Raw genomic sequence first — 12,490 nt, 5'->3', positions numbered from 1 at the left:
CTTTCTTGTTAAGGCTAGTGTAGCAGCTAACTTTGTTTAGGTTAAAGTAGCTAATGACAACAGACAAAAACAACACAAACACAAAATGACCACAAAGACACAAAACCATGGCAAAAAACTATCAAAAATAAACACAAAACAGCCACAAAGACACACAAAACAACCACAAAGAGACACAAAACAACCACAACCACATTTTACTTTTTCTTTTCCTATTTTACTTTTTCTTCTTGCTTTTGTTTTACAGATTTGTGAGGATTTTTAACTTAATTTTGTAAGTTATGGTTGTATTTGTTTAGGTTTTTTGTATATTGTACTTTTAAAGGATTGTGATCTTGTATGTTTTGGTTGTTTTAAAAACCCAACTAGGGACAGGAGTTGAGAATTAGCTGTAGCTAAAACTCTACACGCAACACATCGGATTCATGAACTGTATTGAAGCTATGTTAATTGCATTGTCCCTCTTAAATAAACAATTAAAAAAAAAAAAAAACAAAGACACATAACAACCACAGAGACACAAAATGTCCACAGAGACACACAATGACCACAGAGACACAAAATGACCACAGAGAGATGCAAAATAATCACAGACATGAAAGATGGAAAACAACAACAGACAAAATGAGAGAAAACACGCAAAACAATCAAAAAAATAAACAAGCAAAAAGAGACAAACAACCCCCCAAAAACAAACACAAAACGACTAAAAATGACTGACACAAAAAAGACCAAAGAAAGACGCTAATCAAAGAGACACAAAGCAACCACAAAGACACAAAATGACCACAAAGACACAAAACAACCACAGAGACAAAACGACCACAAAGAGACACAAAATAATCACAAATCGTGAAAAAACTAAATGGACAATGAAAAACAATCTATATTTTTGTAAATCATTTCGATCCTTTGACTGCTGCTGACAGGGAGTCCAGAGAGAACTTTGGGTTTTGTTTAAACGTGTGAAAGCTGTGAGATGTTGGATGATATAAATAAAACTGAAGTGAATCAGTGTGAAACTTCCTGCTGAGTCGTAAAGAAAAGACGTTTTTCCAGAGAGAAGTGAGACTTAAAGTGTCGATCTGAGTGTTTGAGACTCCACCTGAACCTTTATTTCTGTTTATGAACTTTACTGAAGACAGCAGTTCTTCTTCTGCAGCTTCATTAGCAGCAGCTCTGGAGGTCTAAATCAGAAGGTTGAAAGTTGAGCCGCTGGATGCTGCAGAAGCTCCGTGGTGCAGCTCAAACCGGTTTTAATGCCAAACGGCGTTTAGACCGACAGCTGCCTTATTAAGACCCGACCAGACGAGCAGGAGGTGAAGATGGGACGCTAAGTTTAGACCCAGAGCAGCAGGAAGTCCTTCTGCTGACGTCCTGTTTAGGTTCAACATCATCACTTTATTCAGAATTATTCCCAGCGGGCTTCAGGTCCTAAAATTCTCACTTTGAAAGAACAGAATGAGCAGAAATAATGAAGCTTTTTCATCCAAATCAGAGAAAGATACTTTGGAAAAAGGGGTCAAAATTATTAAACCACAAAGAGACACAAAACAACCACAAAGAGAAACAAAACAACGACAAAGAGACACAAAACAATGACAAAGAGACAAAAAATAACTACAAAGAGATGCAAATCAACCACAAAGACACAAAACAACAACAGAGAGATGCAAAACGACCACAAAGAGATGCAAAAAAGAAAGAATGTTTTTGTGGTTCAGAATCAACGTTAGATACCTGCAGGTTTTGGCTCCAGAGTTCCTTCCAGAAACCCCACGATGCCGGAGAATGGCGCCACCTAGAGGTTCAGACACATTTACACTGGAAATAATTTCCTTTAAAGTTAAAAAGCAGAAGAAAACAGCGTGTTACGGAGGAATAATACACCACTGACATTTGGTCTCAATGTTGCTGGAAAATTAAACATTATCTTTGGTATCATTTTTATTTACAGCTGCTGCTTCTCTGAAGAATTTTAAAGAACAAAAATCCTTTCGCTGTAAATTAAACTATTTCTGAAGTAGGCCTGAACTTTGGAGCTTATAAGAAATGAAGAAAGTTCTCATTGAGGCTAATGTGGCAGCTAACATCATCTTGTTTAGGCTAATGTTGCAGCGAATGTTATATTGTTTGGATCAACGTAGACATTAATTTTACCTTACTTAGGCTAGCATAGCAGCTAACATTAGCTTGTTTAAGCGACAGTAGCTACTGACAGAATCAAGTTTAAGCTAATCTAGCACCTGAAATTATCATGTTTATGCTAAGGTAGCAGCTAGTGTTAGTATCTTATTTAGGTTAACGTAGTAGTTGACATTATATTCTTAAGGCTAGTTTAGTAGCTAACGATCTTTTTTTACACTAACATAATAGGTAACATTATCTTTTCTACGCTAACATAGCTGAAATTATCATGTTGAAGCTAAGGTATCAATTAACCCTTCTGTTTTAGACTAACAGTAGCAAACTATCTTGTTTAGGCTAAAGTAGCTACTTACATTACCTTGTTTAAACTACGGTCGCAGCTAATGTTGACTTGTTTATGATAACATAATAGTTACCATTATCATGTTTAGGCTCAAGTAGCTACTGACATATTGTTTAAGCTAAATTATAAATTACTAGCGGCCATCATGGTTAAGCTAAAGTAGAAGTTAACGTTATCTTATTTAGGTTAATGTAGCAGGCGATGTTATGCTCAGGCAAATGCAACAGCTAATGTTGTTTTGTTCAGGCTAATGTAGCAACAGTTAACGAACAGTTAACTTCTTTAAGCTAACATAGCAATTAATGTTCAGTTGGTAATGTTATCCTGCCGAGGTTAACATTGTAGCTAACATTAGCTTGTTTGGGTTGAGACTTGCGTTTAAACTAATATGACAGCATACTTATGTTAACGTGTTTAGGCTAAAACAGTGGCTAATGGTAACGTGTCCAGGCTAATGCAGTGGCTAATGTTAGTGTATTTAGGCTAATACAGTGGCTATGTTGATGTTCAGGCTAATATACTGGCTAATGTTAATGACTTGATGTATTTATGATTAATATTTATTAATATTTATTATTAATCATTATTATATTATTATTGCTGTTTCGGTGGAGTTTCTGGTATCAGGAGGTTTCTGTTTGACAGAAACAAAAAGTTTTGAAGTGACAAGTTTGTTTATTTCTGGAACCAAACAAAAGCAGAAAAACTGAATAAAAATCAACGGTTTCATTGTGAGAAAGACAAACCTGTGAATAAAATAAAACAGAAATAAACTTAAAAAAGTGACATTCACCAGGACGTTCCTGTAAACCTAGTAGTGTTTTTACAACAAAAAACTAAAAAATAAACTAGAAAATGATCCCAAACCAACAATGAAACACTCCTCTGACTCCAGGTGCTGAAGTTTCCCGTTTATTTCCATCAAACAACAACGATGAGAATCACTGAGAACGACTCAAACTCAACTCTGCTGCCGCTTCCTCAGAAGGTTTATTTAATGTTTGTTTGACCTCGAAAAATTTTAAACCAAAAAGAAAATCAAATCCCAGAAAAACAGAGCAGAGGAGATGCAGCAGACTCGGTTTTCATCGCTCAGAGTGATCGAGTTAAATTCAGCTCAATGAATCTCACAATGTGCAAATGTTTGGATTTTGGAATGAAGCTTCTTTTCTTGGATGAAAAACATGAAGAACCGTAAACCTGCTGCTCAAAACACAAAAACTAATCCAGAGAAGAAGGAGAAGAGTCTGATAGACAGTCCGATTCAACCAATCACAGCCCGGCGATGTCAGCTGACCACAGTGACATCACATCGCAGCGCATAAAGGACGGTGATGAAGATGAAGGTGGAAACCGTCGCCATCCTCAGTCAGACTTCTTGTCGCTGCTCGCCTGCAGACAAAGAACAGGGAGGAAAAAACTCCTCAGGTTAAAAACAATCAACAAATCAATCAATCAATAAATAAATCAATCAATAAATCAATCAAAAAATTAATAAATCAATAAATATCCTAATTACTTTGAAACTTCAACTTCAGTTTAATCAGAGCAAAGCCTCAGAATCCTGTGCAGTTGTGTTGTTTTATCGTACTGTTGTAGTGTTGTATTGTGTTGTTGTGTTGCATTGTGTAGTTGTGTTGTTTTATCGTACTGTTGTAGTGTTGTGTTGCATTGTGTAGTTGTGTTGTTTTATCGTACTGTTGAAGTGTTGTTGTGTTGCATTGTGTAGTTGTGTTGTTTTATTGTACTGTTGTAGTGTTGTTGTATTGTGTTGTGTAGTTGTGTTGTGTAGTTGTGTCTCCGTGTGAATCAATCAGAGAATCTCGGTTCAGTCAGGATCAGGGTCTCAGTGAACATTAAAGTGAATCACAGCAGCTTCAATTAAACCTGAAACCACCACAACCTGTACAGGTGTGTGTCTGTAGCTGTGAGTGTCTGTGGGTGGGTGTGTCTGTGGGTGTGTGTCTGTAGCTGTGTGTGTCTGGGTGTGTGTGTCTGTGGGTGTGTGTCTGTAGCTGTGCGTGTCTGTGGGTGGGTGTCTGTGGGTGTGTGTCTGTAGCTGTGTGTGTCTGTGGGTGTGTGTCTGTAGCTGTGTGTGTGCGTGTCTGTGGGTGTGTGTCTGTAGCTGTGCGTGTTTGTGGGTGTGTTACACAACTCTGAGCTCAGTGTGTGTTTTCTGTGATTTAAGACGGAGCAGCTGCTGTTATAGCGATCAGTTACACAGCAGCTAAATATAACCTCAACACAAATAACACAACAAGAACACAACAAGACAACCAATAACACAACAACAACACAACCAGAGCGACAGCGACCAGGAATCTGACCGATAACCAGGACTCATCTGATAGCAGCTAGCTTTATCCTAGCAGCACACAGTGACAGTTGTTATCTTGTTTAAGCTACCATGTTGGCTATGGTTAGCTTGTTACGGCTATCACAAAATGTTAGCAGCTAGCTTTATCCTAGCAGCACATAGTGGCCACTGTTAGCTTGTTGTGGCTATCACCTGGCATTAGCAGCCAGCGTTATCCTAGCAGCACATAGTGGCCACTGTTAGCTTGTTGTGGCTATCACCTGGCATTAGCAGCCAGCGTTATCCTAGCAGCACATAGTGGCCGCTGTTAACTTGTTTAACCCTTTAGGCGCCACAGTTTTTTCAATAAAATATTCAGTTTTGATATCACTTTTTCAAAAGGTTGTAACTTGAAAATGATTAGAGATAAAGGTATACTGTAAATGAGTAAAATCATCAGTATGATCCAAAGTTTGTGATGGGAGTAAGGTCACTCATCTAATTTGCATATTATGATGTCACCAGGCGGCGGACATATGGATTACATAACTTTCACAGGTGTTTATCGATCAAGATGGCATTGCTTGGCTCAGAATTTGTCAGATTCCTTTCTCCACGATACCCAGCAGGCTCATCTAAATGTCTGATCCACTTGTGACACTGTTCCTCATCTCTCAAGCAAACCCAGCCATCATCACCGTCATTTACGGTGGGGCCGTGAGCGCCACTGCAGCCTCCGCCGCTATTATCAGTGCATTTTCTCCCGCGTCTGCCGCTATTTCCGCGGTTTTTTCCATCCCCGCTACCCACCTCACTTTTAGCGGTGTTTTGACCACCCCTGCTACACCCACCACGCCACCCTGGACACGGTGAAGCAAAGCATCGGCTCCAGAATGTGCTGCTTGTGGACTGTCATGGCGCACGGACTCGCTGCTGTTACGCACAGACGCAGCGCTACTTTCTGTCTCACTGGACGACTGAACATCTTCATCAGAGGGTGAATATTCCTCTTCAGAATCTGAGTCAGCCGTTACTTGATGAAGTACTTTGTCAACAGTGAACAAACCTCTCAGCATGGTGAGTTTTCTCACGCTGTCTTGCACTCTGCTGCGCTCCGACTGCGACCCTCATCTCCTCGACCTGGAGGCGGTTTTCAAACTCTATAAACTCCAAAACTTTGAATGAAAACACGCCCACAAATGATGCTCAGATTGAAGTTCCAGATGTCCGCCATCTCCTGGTGTAAAGTAGTAACTACATGAGGCACCATATTTGCAGCTATAGCTTGTTATGTTCAGCAATGTTGCTTGTCGCAATATTGTGACTTTGGCGCTTAGAGGGTTAAGTTAACATACTAGCTAATGTTAGCTTGTTCCGGCTATCACCTGGCATTAGCAGCCAGCTTTAGCCTAGCAGCACATAGTGGCCACTGTTATCTTGTTTAAGTTAACATACTAGCTAATGTTAGCTTGTTCCGGCTATCACCTAGCATTAGCAGCTAGCTTTATCCTAGCAGCACATAGTGGCTGCTGTTATCTTGTTTAAGCTAATATGTTGGCTAATGTGGCTCTCACCTAGCGTTAGCAGCTAGCTTTATCCTAGCAGCACATAGTGGCCGCTGTTATCTTGTTTAAGCTAACATGTGGGCTAATGTGGCTATCACCTAGCATTACCAGCTACCATGCTCAGTGTTTTACCAGCAGTTTGCTGTGTTCGTCCAGCAGCCGGTCGTACTCCACCGTCAGGTTCTCGGCTTGTTTCTTCATGGCCTGAACGTCGCTGTCTGACTTCTGCAGAGCTGCAGAACAAACGACAACAAATGGCTCAGAGAGGTGGAGCTCTAACTGAATCATCCTCAGACGTCGCGTCCTTGTTACCTTTCTTGGTGGTGTCCAGCTCCTCCTTCAGCGTCTTCACTTCCTGTTTCAGGGTCTTGTTCTCCTCCTGGATTCCGGCTCCCTTCTTCCCTCCCTCTGGAACCTCGATTCCGGCGTCACGGAGTTTCTGCTCAGAAACAAGACATCCAGCTGTTAGCGTGTTAGCATGTTTCGCACTGAAACACAGATGTTTAAACTCAACGATTCCAGACATCTGAAACCTGGGATGGAAAAAAGCTGAATGGAAACAATGTGAGGAAAGAAATGTCCAATCAGAGCCGAGTATCAAGAAACCAAAATATTTACATCTCAATAAAATGTAGTCGCTAATGCTATCTCGTTTAAGCTAATGTAGTGGCTAATGTTATCTCGTTTACGCTCATGAGTCGCTAATGCTATCTCCTTTAAGCTAATGTAGTCGCTTATGCTAACATAGTAGCTAAAGTTTTCTTGTTCAGGCTAACAGTCTTTAACATTATCTTAATTAGGCTAACATTGTGGCTAACCTTATATTGTTTAGGCTAACGTAGTAGCTAATAATTTATTGTTTCGGCTAATGTTGTGGCTAATACATTATTGTTTAAGCTAACATAGCAGCTAATATTTTATCGTTTACGCTAACATTGTAGTTAATAGTTTAGCGTTTTGGATAATGTAGTAACTAAGGTTATCTTGTTTTGGCTAACATTGTGGCCAATATTTTATTGTTTAGGCTAACATTGTAGCTAATATTTTATTGTTTAGGCTACTGCAGTGGCTAATATTTTATTGTTTAGGGTAACGTAGTGGCTAACATTTTATTGTTTAGGCTAACGTAGTGGTTAACATTTTATTGTTCAGGCTAACACAGCCGCTAATATTTCATTGTTTAGCTTAATATAGTCGCTGATATTTTATTGCTTTGGCTAACATTGTGGCTAATATTTTATTGCTTAGGCTAACATCATGACTAATATTTTACTGTTTAGGCTAATGTAGTAGCTAATATTTTATTGCTTAGGCTAAAATCGTGGCTAATATTTTATTGTTGAGGCTAACATCATGGCTAATATGTTATTGTGTAGGTTAATGTGGTAGCTAAGGTAATCTTGTTTAGATTTATCTATAAAATAAAAACCTGCATCTCCAAACCTGTATATATTTTTTAAAACTGATCTGAGTTTTTTTTAGAGAATAAATGAAGCACAGCTTTGATAAAAAGGGAAATATTTCCCAGACAGCAGTGCAGTGAGACTGTGTCATTGAAGCTGTTTTTTCCCCTCAGCAGCAGCTCAGATATCAGGAATAATCAGAATGTGTTGGACTTTGGGTTGACTGACTGAAGCAGCTGCAGAACTTCAACCGACACTCGACCATAAAACTGGTTTTCCTGCAGCAGCTCCATGGACCCGGCTCACATTTAACCCTCTGAGGACCATGAAATGCTCCTCATGTTTGCTTCAGATCATTCTGTTCATGAATGTGGGATAAAAGGTACATATTTCAGGGTGAATTACAAAATTTAAAACTCAGATGGGAACACATTAACAACACACTGATCAAAGCAAAGAGACACTCAGGAAACTCAAAGACATAAAAGATATAAAGACATAAAGGCCATTTTACTGCTGATTGGGTTCTTGATTAATTCGTTCATTGTTTGGTGTCTAAAATGTCTAAAAAAGGTTCAGAGCTGCAGAAAGTCTAGTTTGCTGATAGAAGATTAAAAAAAATGAGAACATTCTGCTTATTGATGCTGCAATCTGAGTTTTCTTTCTGTAAAAATGTGTCTCTGTGGTGGTTTTGTGTCACTTTGCGGTCGTCGTGTGTCTCTTTGCGGTCGTCGTGTGTCTCTGTGGTCGTCTTGTGTCTCTTTGCGGTCGTCGTGTGTCTCTTTGCGGTCGTCGTGTGTCTTTGTGGTTGTCTTGTGTCTCTTTGCGGTCGTCGTGTGTCTCTTTGCGGTCGCCGTGTGTCTTTGCGGTCGTCTTGTGTGTCTTTGCGGTCGTCTTGTGTCTCTCTGCGGTTGTCTTGTGTCTCTTTGCGGTCGTCTTGTCTCTTTGCGGTCGTCTTGTGTCTCTTTACGGTTGTGTGTCTCTTTGCAGTCGTCTTGTGTCTCTTTGCGGTCGTCTTGTGTCTCTTTGCGGTCGTTTTTGTGTGACTGTCTTGAGTATATTTAGAGTAATTCTAAGTAATTTTTTCGTCATTTTGTCTCTACTTATACTTCTACGTCTCTGTGGTAATTTTGTGTTTGTGCTTATTTTTTGTTTTGTGGTCATTTTGCATCTTTTTGTGTCCATTTTGAGTATATTACAGTATTTTTGTGTCATGTTTTGGCTAATTTGAGTCTGTTTTTAATACTTCTGCACCTTTTTGTGGTCATTTTTTTGTCTTTTTGTGGTCATTGTAACTCTCTGTGACCATTTGTTGGTCATTTTTTGTCTCCTTACACTACTTCTGCACCTCTTTGTGGGTCATGTTCTGGTCGTGTTGCAGCAGTATAAACTCGTCGGTTTGTGTAAGTTGCTCCTGAATCAGCTCCTTGGTTTTCCGTCATGTGACGATCAGAGCTGGACTGAAGCGTGACTCAGGACGATTCATCAGCAGGTTGAGGAACACGATGTTCTGAAAAAGGGAGGTTTGTACGGCGAGTTTCTACTCCTCAGGTCACGGTAAGTTCTTCATGGGAGGATTGGTGTCGACACTTTATTCACTGCTGAGTCCGTCTGATTCTGAAGATGCTTTTCCACAAGGTCACACTGAGGTCTAATGAAGGTCTACAGCTGGTATTCTACTAATATTTTACTACATTTTAATATATAGGTTTAGTTTGTAGAGCTGCAACTCATCATCGTTTCCATTTTTGATTCGTCTGTCATTTTTTGAACAAGTCCATCAGTGTTTGGTCCATAAAATACCAGAAAACCATCAATGTTCCACAAAGATGACAAACATCTTGTGTGGACCTACCATTGAGCAGGCCACAAGCACATATTCTTACATTTTAACATGCTGTAGTGCAGTGTTTTTTGGAGTATTTTTATTTCCTTTACATCAATATAACCCTTATATCCCAAGTTTGAATAATATGCATTGATTTATGTCTGAACTGCTACAATAAATTGCATAAAAGTGCAATAAATCTAAAAAAAAATGAAAATCGTTTGTTTTTTTCACATACATTTCAAAATACAGAAGTTGCATAGCATCCTGTGGTCTGGTTTATAAATGTTTTTGTTATTTGTGTTTTACTGTGTATTTTTACAAATTGATCACTGCAACCAAAAAGTGCTCTGAGACCTGGAGAATGTGTGAAATATTAGTGGAACTAACCCAGATTTTAGATGGAAAAAGAGCGATGGATCTACCTGATCTGGTTTCAAACCTACCGTCAGTCAGACATTAATATGCAGTTTTTGTCAGGTTGTGTCTCGTTTTTGTGATTTTGTGTCTGGTTTTGATGATTTTGTGTCTGGTTTTGATGATTTTGTCTCGTTTTGATGATTTTGTGTCTGGTTTTGATGATTTTGTGTCTCGTTTTTGTGATTTTGTGTCTCGTTTTGATGATTTTGTGTCTCGTTTTGACGATTTTGTGTCTTATTTTTGTTGTCTTGTGCGCTCTGAGACCTGGTGAATGTGTGAAATATTAGTCTAACTCTCCAGATTTTAGATGCAAAAGAACAATGGGTCTATGTGATCTGCTTTCAAACCTACCACCAACCAGACATGAATCGTAGCTACAGCGTTATGGAACTTGTAAAAGCCCAAAGACGTTCAGTTTATTGTGACAGAAGACAAACAAACTGAGTATTTTCCACTTTGTGAAGCTTGAAAGAAACTATATGTTTTGTATTTGGTCTTAAAAGTTTCCTAAAATATTAAAATTGTGTCTGTTCACATATTTTTGTCTCTTCATAAATGTTTTGTACATCTTTGTCATCATTTTGTGACTCCGTAGTCGCTTTTTTAGCCTTGTGTGATGGGATAGAGCCTTTTGTCATAATTTTGCATCACTTCATTGTATTTTTTATTTTTTTAAGTCGATTTTTCATGTTTTTGTGGTAACTTGGGGGGTTTTTGTGAAGGTTTTGCACCTCTTTGTGAGTTTGTAGTCACTTTTCATGTCTTTATAAACAAGCACAAAAGACGCAAAGCTCCAACATCTTGTTCATATCTGATGGTTAATTCTCTAAAAGCAGATGAAAGACTTGAGACTCTAACCTTTCTGAGGGAACCTGAACTCGGTGTTGTGTGTTTCAGGCGTGTAATAAAACGATCATGTGAGTCGTGTGTGACTCCTGCGCTGCCAGAGAACGGGATGGAAGCCAAGCAGCAGGTGTTCCACCCAGGATCCGTTTACCGAGCGCCAACGCAACACGTAACTCCATACGACAACACGTCAACACACAAACACACAGTTATGTCACGCCGAGTAACCGTAGCGGAATCACACCACGCAGCGAAACGACGGCAGACACACAAAATAAAGACACAAAACAACCAGAAAATTACACAAAGTGACGACAAAGAGACACAAAACGACCACAGCGGCACAAAATTACCAAAAAAATACACAAATTAACCACAAAAACACACAAAATTACCACAAAGAGACCCAAAATAACCACAAAACAACCAGAAAATTGAAAATCCCGGGGCTGCGACCTTATCGTGGTGGAGGGGTTTGCGTGTCCCAATGATCCCAGGAGCTATGTTGTCCGGGGCTTTATGCCCCTGGTAGGGTCACCCAAGACAAACAGGTCCTGGGTGAAGGACCAGACAAACAGCAGCCCGGAAGACCCCAATGAAGACTAAAAATCTTGGAACCACAAGTCCCTTGCCCGGATGCGGGTCACCGGGGTCCCCCCCTGGAGCCAGGCCCGGGGGTGGGGCTCGATGGAGAGCGTCTGGTGGCCGGGCTTCTTCCCACGGGGCCCGGCCGGGCACAGCCCGAAGAAGAGACGTGGGACCCCCCTCCAGCAGGCCCACCACCCGCAGGAGGGGCCATAGGGGTCCGGTGCCATGTGTGTTGGGCGGTGGCCAGGGGCGGGGAGCCTGGCGTACCGACCCCCGGCTACACAAGCTGGCTCTAGGGACGTGGAACGTCACCTCTCTGGCGGGGAAGGAGCCTGAGCTGGTGTGCGAGGCTGAGAAGTTCCGACTTGATATAGTCGGCCTCACCTCGACACACAGCAGGGGCTCTGGAACCAGCCCTCTCGAGAGGGGTTGGACTCTCTTCCACTCTGGAGTTGCCAATGGTGAGAGGCGCCGAGCAGGGGTGTCAATACTCATTGCGCCTCGGCTCGGTGACTGTGTGTTGAAGTTTACCCCGGTGGACGAGAGGGTGGCCTCCCTTCGCCTTCGGGTGGGGGGACGGTTCCTTACTGTTGTTTGTGCCTACGGGCCGAACAGCAGTTCGGAGTATCCGCCTTTCTGGAATCCTTGGAGGGGGTGCTGGAGAGCGCCCCTTCTGGGGATTCCATAGTTCTGCTGGGGGACTTCAACGCTCACGTTGGCAATGACAGTGAGACCTGGAGAGACGTGATTAGGAGGAACGGCCCCCCCGATCTGAACCCGAGCGGTGTTCTGTTATTGGACTTCTGTGCTCGTCACAGATTGTCCATAACAAACACCATGTTCAGGCATAAGGGTGTCCATATGTGCACTTGGCACCAGGACACCCTAGGCCACAGTTCGATGATCGACTTTGTTGTCGTATCGTCGGACTTGCGGCCGCATGTCCTGGACACTCGGGTGAAGAGAGGGGCGGAGCTGTCAACCGATCACCACCTGGTGGTGAGTTGTCTCCGATGGTGGGGGAGGATGCCAGTCAGACCTGGCAGACCCAAA

At 41.3% G+C, this 12,490-nt stretch overlaps 1 protein-coding gene across 1 annotated transcript in view; it reads right to left on the bottom strand.

Moving 5' to 3' along the window:
• Window positions 1–3,390: 3,390 nt before the first annotated feature.
• The window catches only part of bcap31 (B cell receptor associated protein 31), a 28,873-nt gene continuing 19,773 nt past the window's right edge, over window positions 3,391–12,490 (bottom strand). The window contains exons 6-8 of the mRNA XM_055013282.1: window positions 6,665–6,791; window positions 6,485–6,585; window positions 3,391–3,883 (exon numbers count right to left, since the gene is read on the bottom strand). Of these exons, the coding sequence (XP_054869257.1) occupies window positions 3,857–3,883; window positions 6,485–6,585; window positions 6,665–6,791 (255 nt within the window). The 3' untranslated portion in view covers window positions 3,391–3,856. The remainder of the gene's footprint in view (window positions 3,884–6,484; window positions 6,586–6,664; window positions 6,792–12,490) is intronic.

The sequence above is a fragment of the Amphiprion ocellaris genome, chromosome 8 (assembly GCF_022539595.1).
Source record: "Amphiprion ocellaris isolate individual 3 ecotype Okinawa chromosome 8, ASM2253959v1, whole genome shotgun sequence".
NCBI classification, from domain to species: Eukaryota; Metazoa; Chordata; class Actinopteri; family Pomacentridae; genus Amphiprion; species Amphiprion ocellaris.
This window is presented reverse-complemented; position numbering and strand designations above follow the sequence as displayed.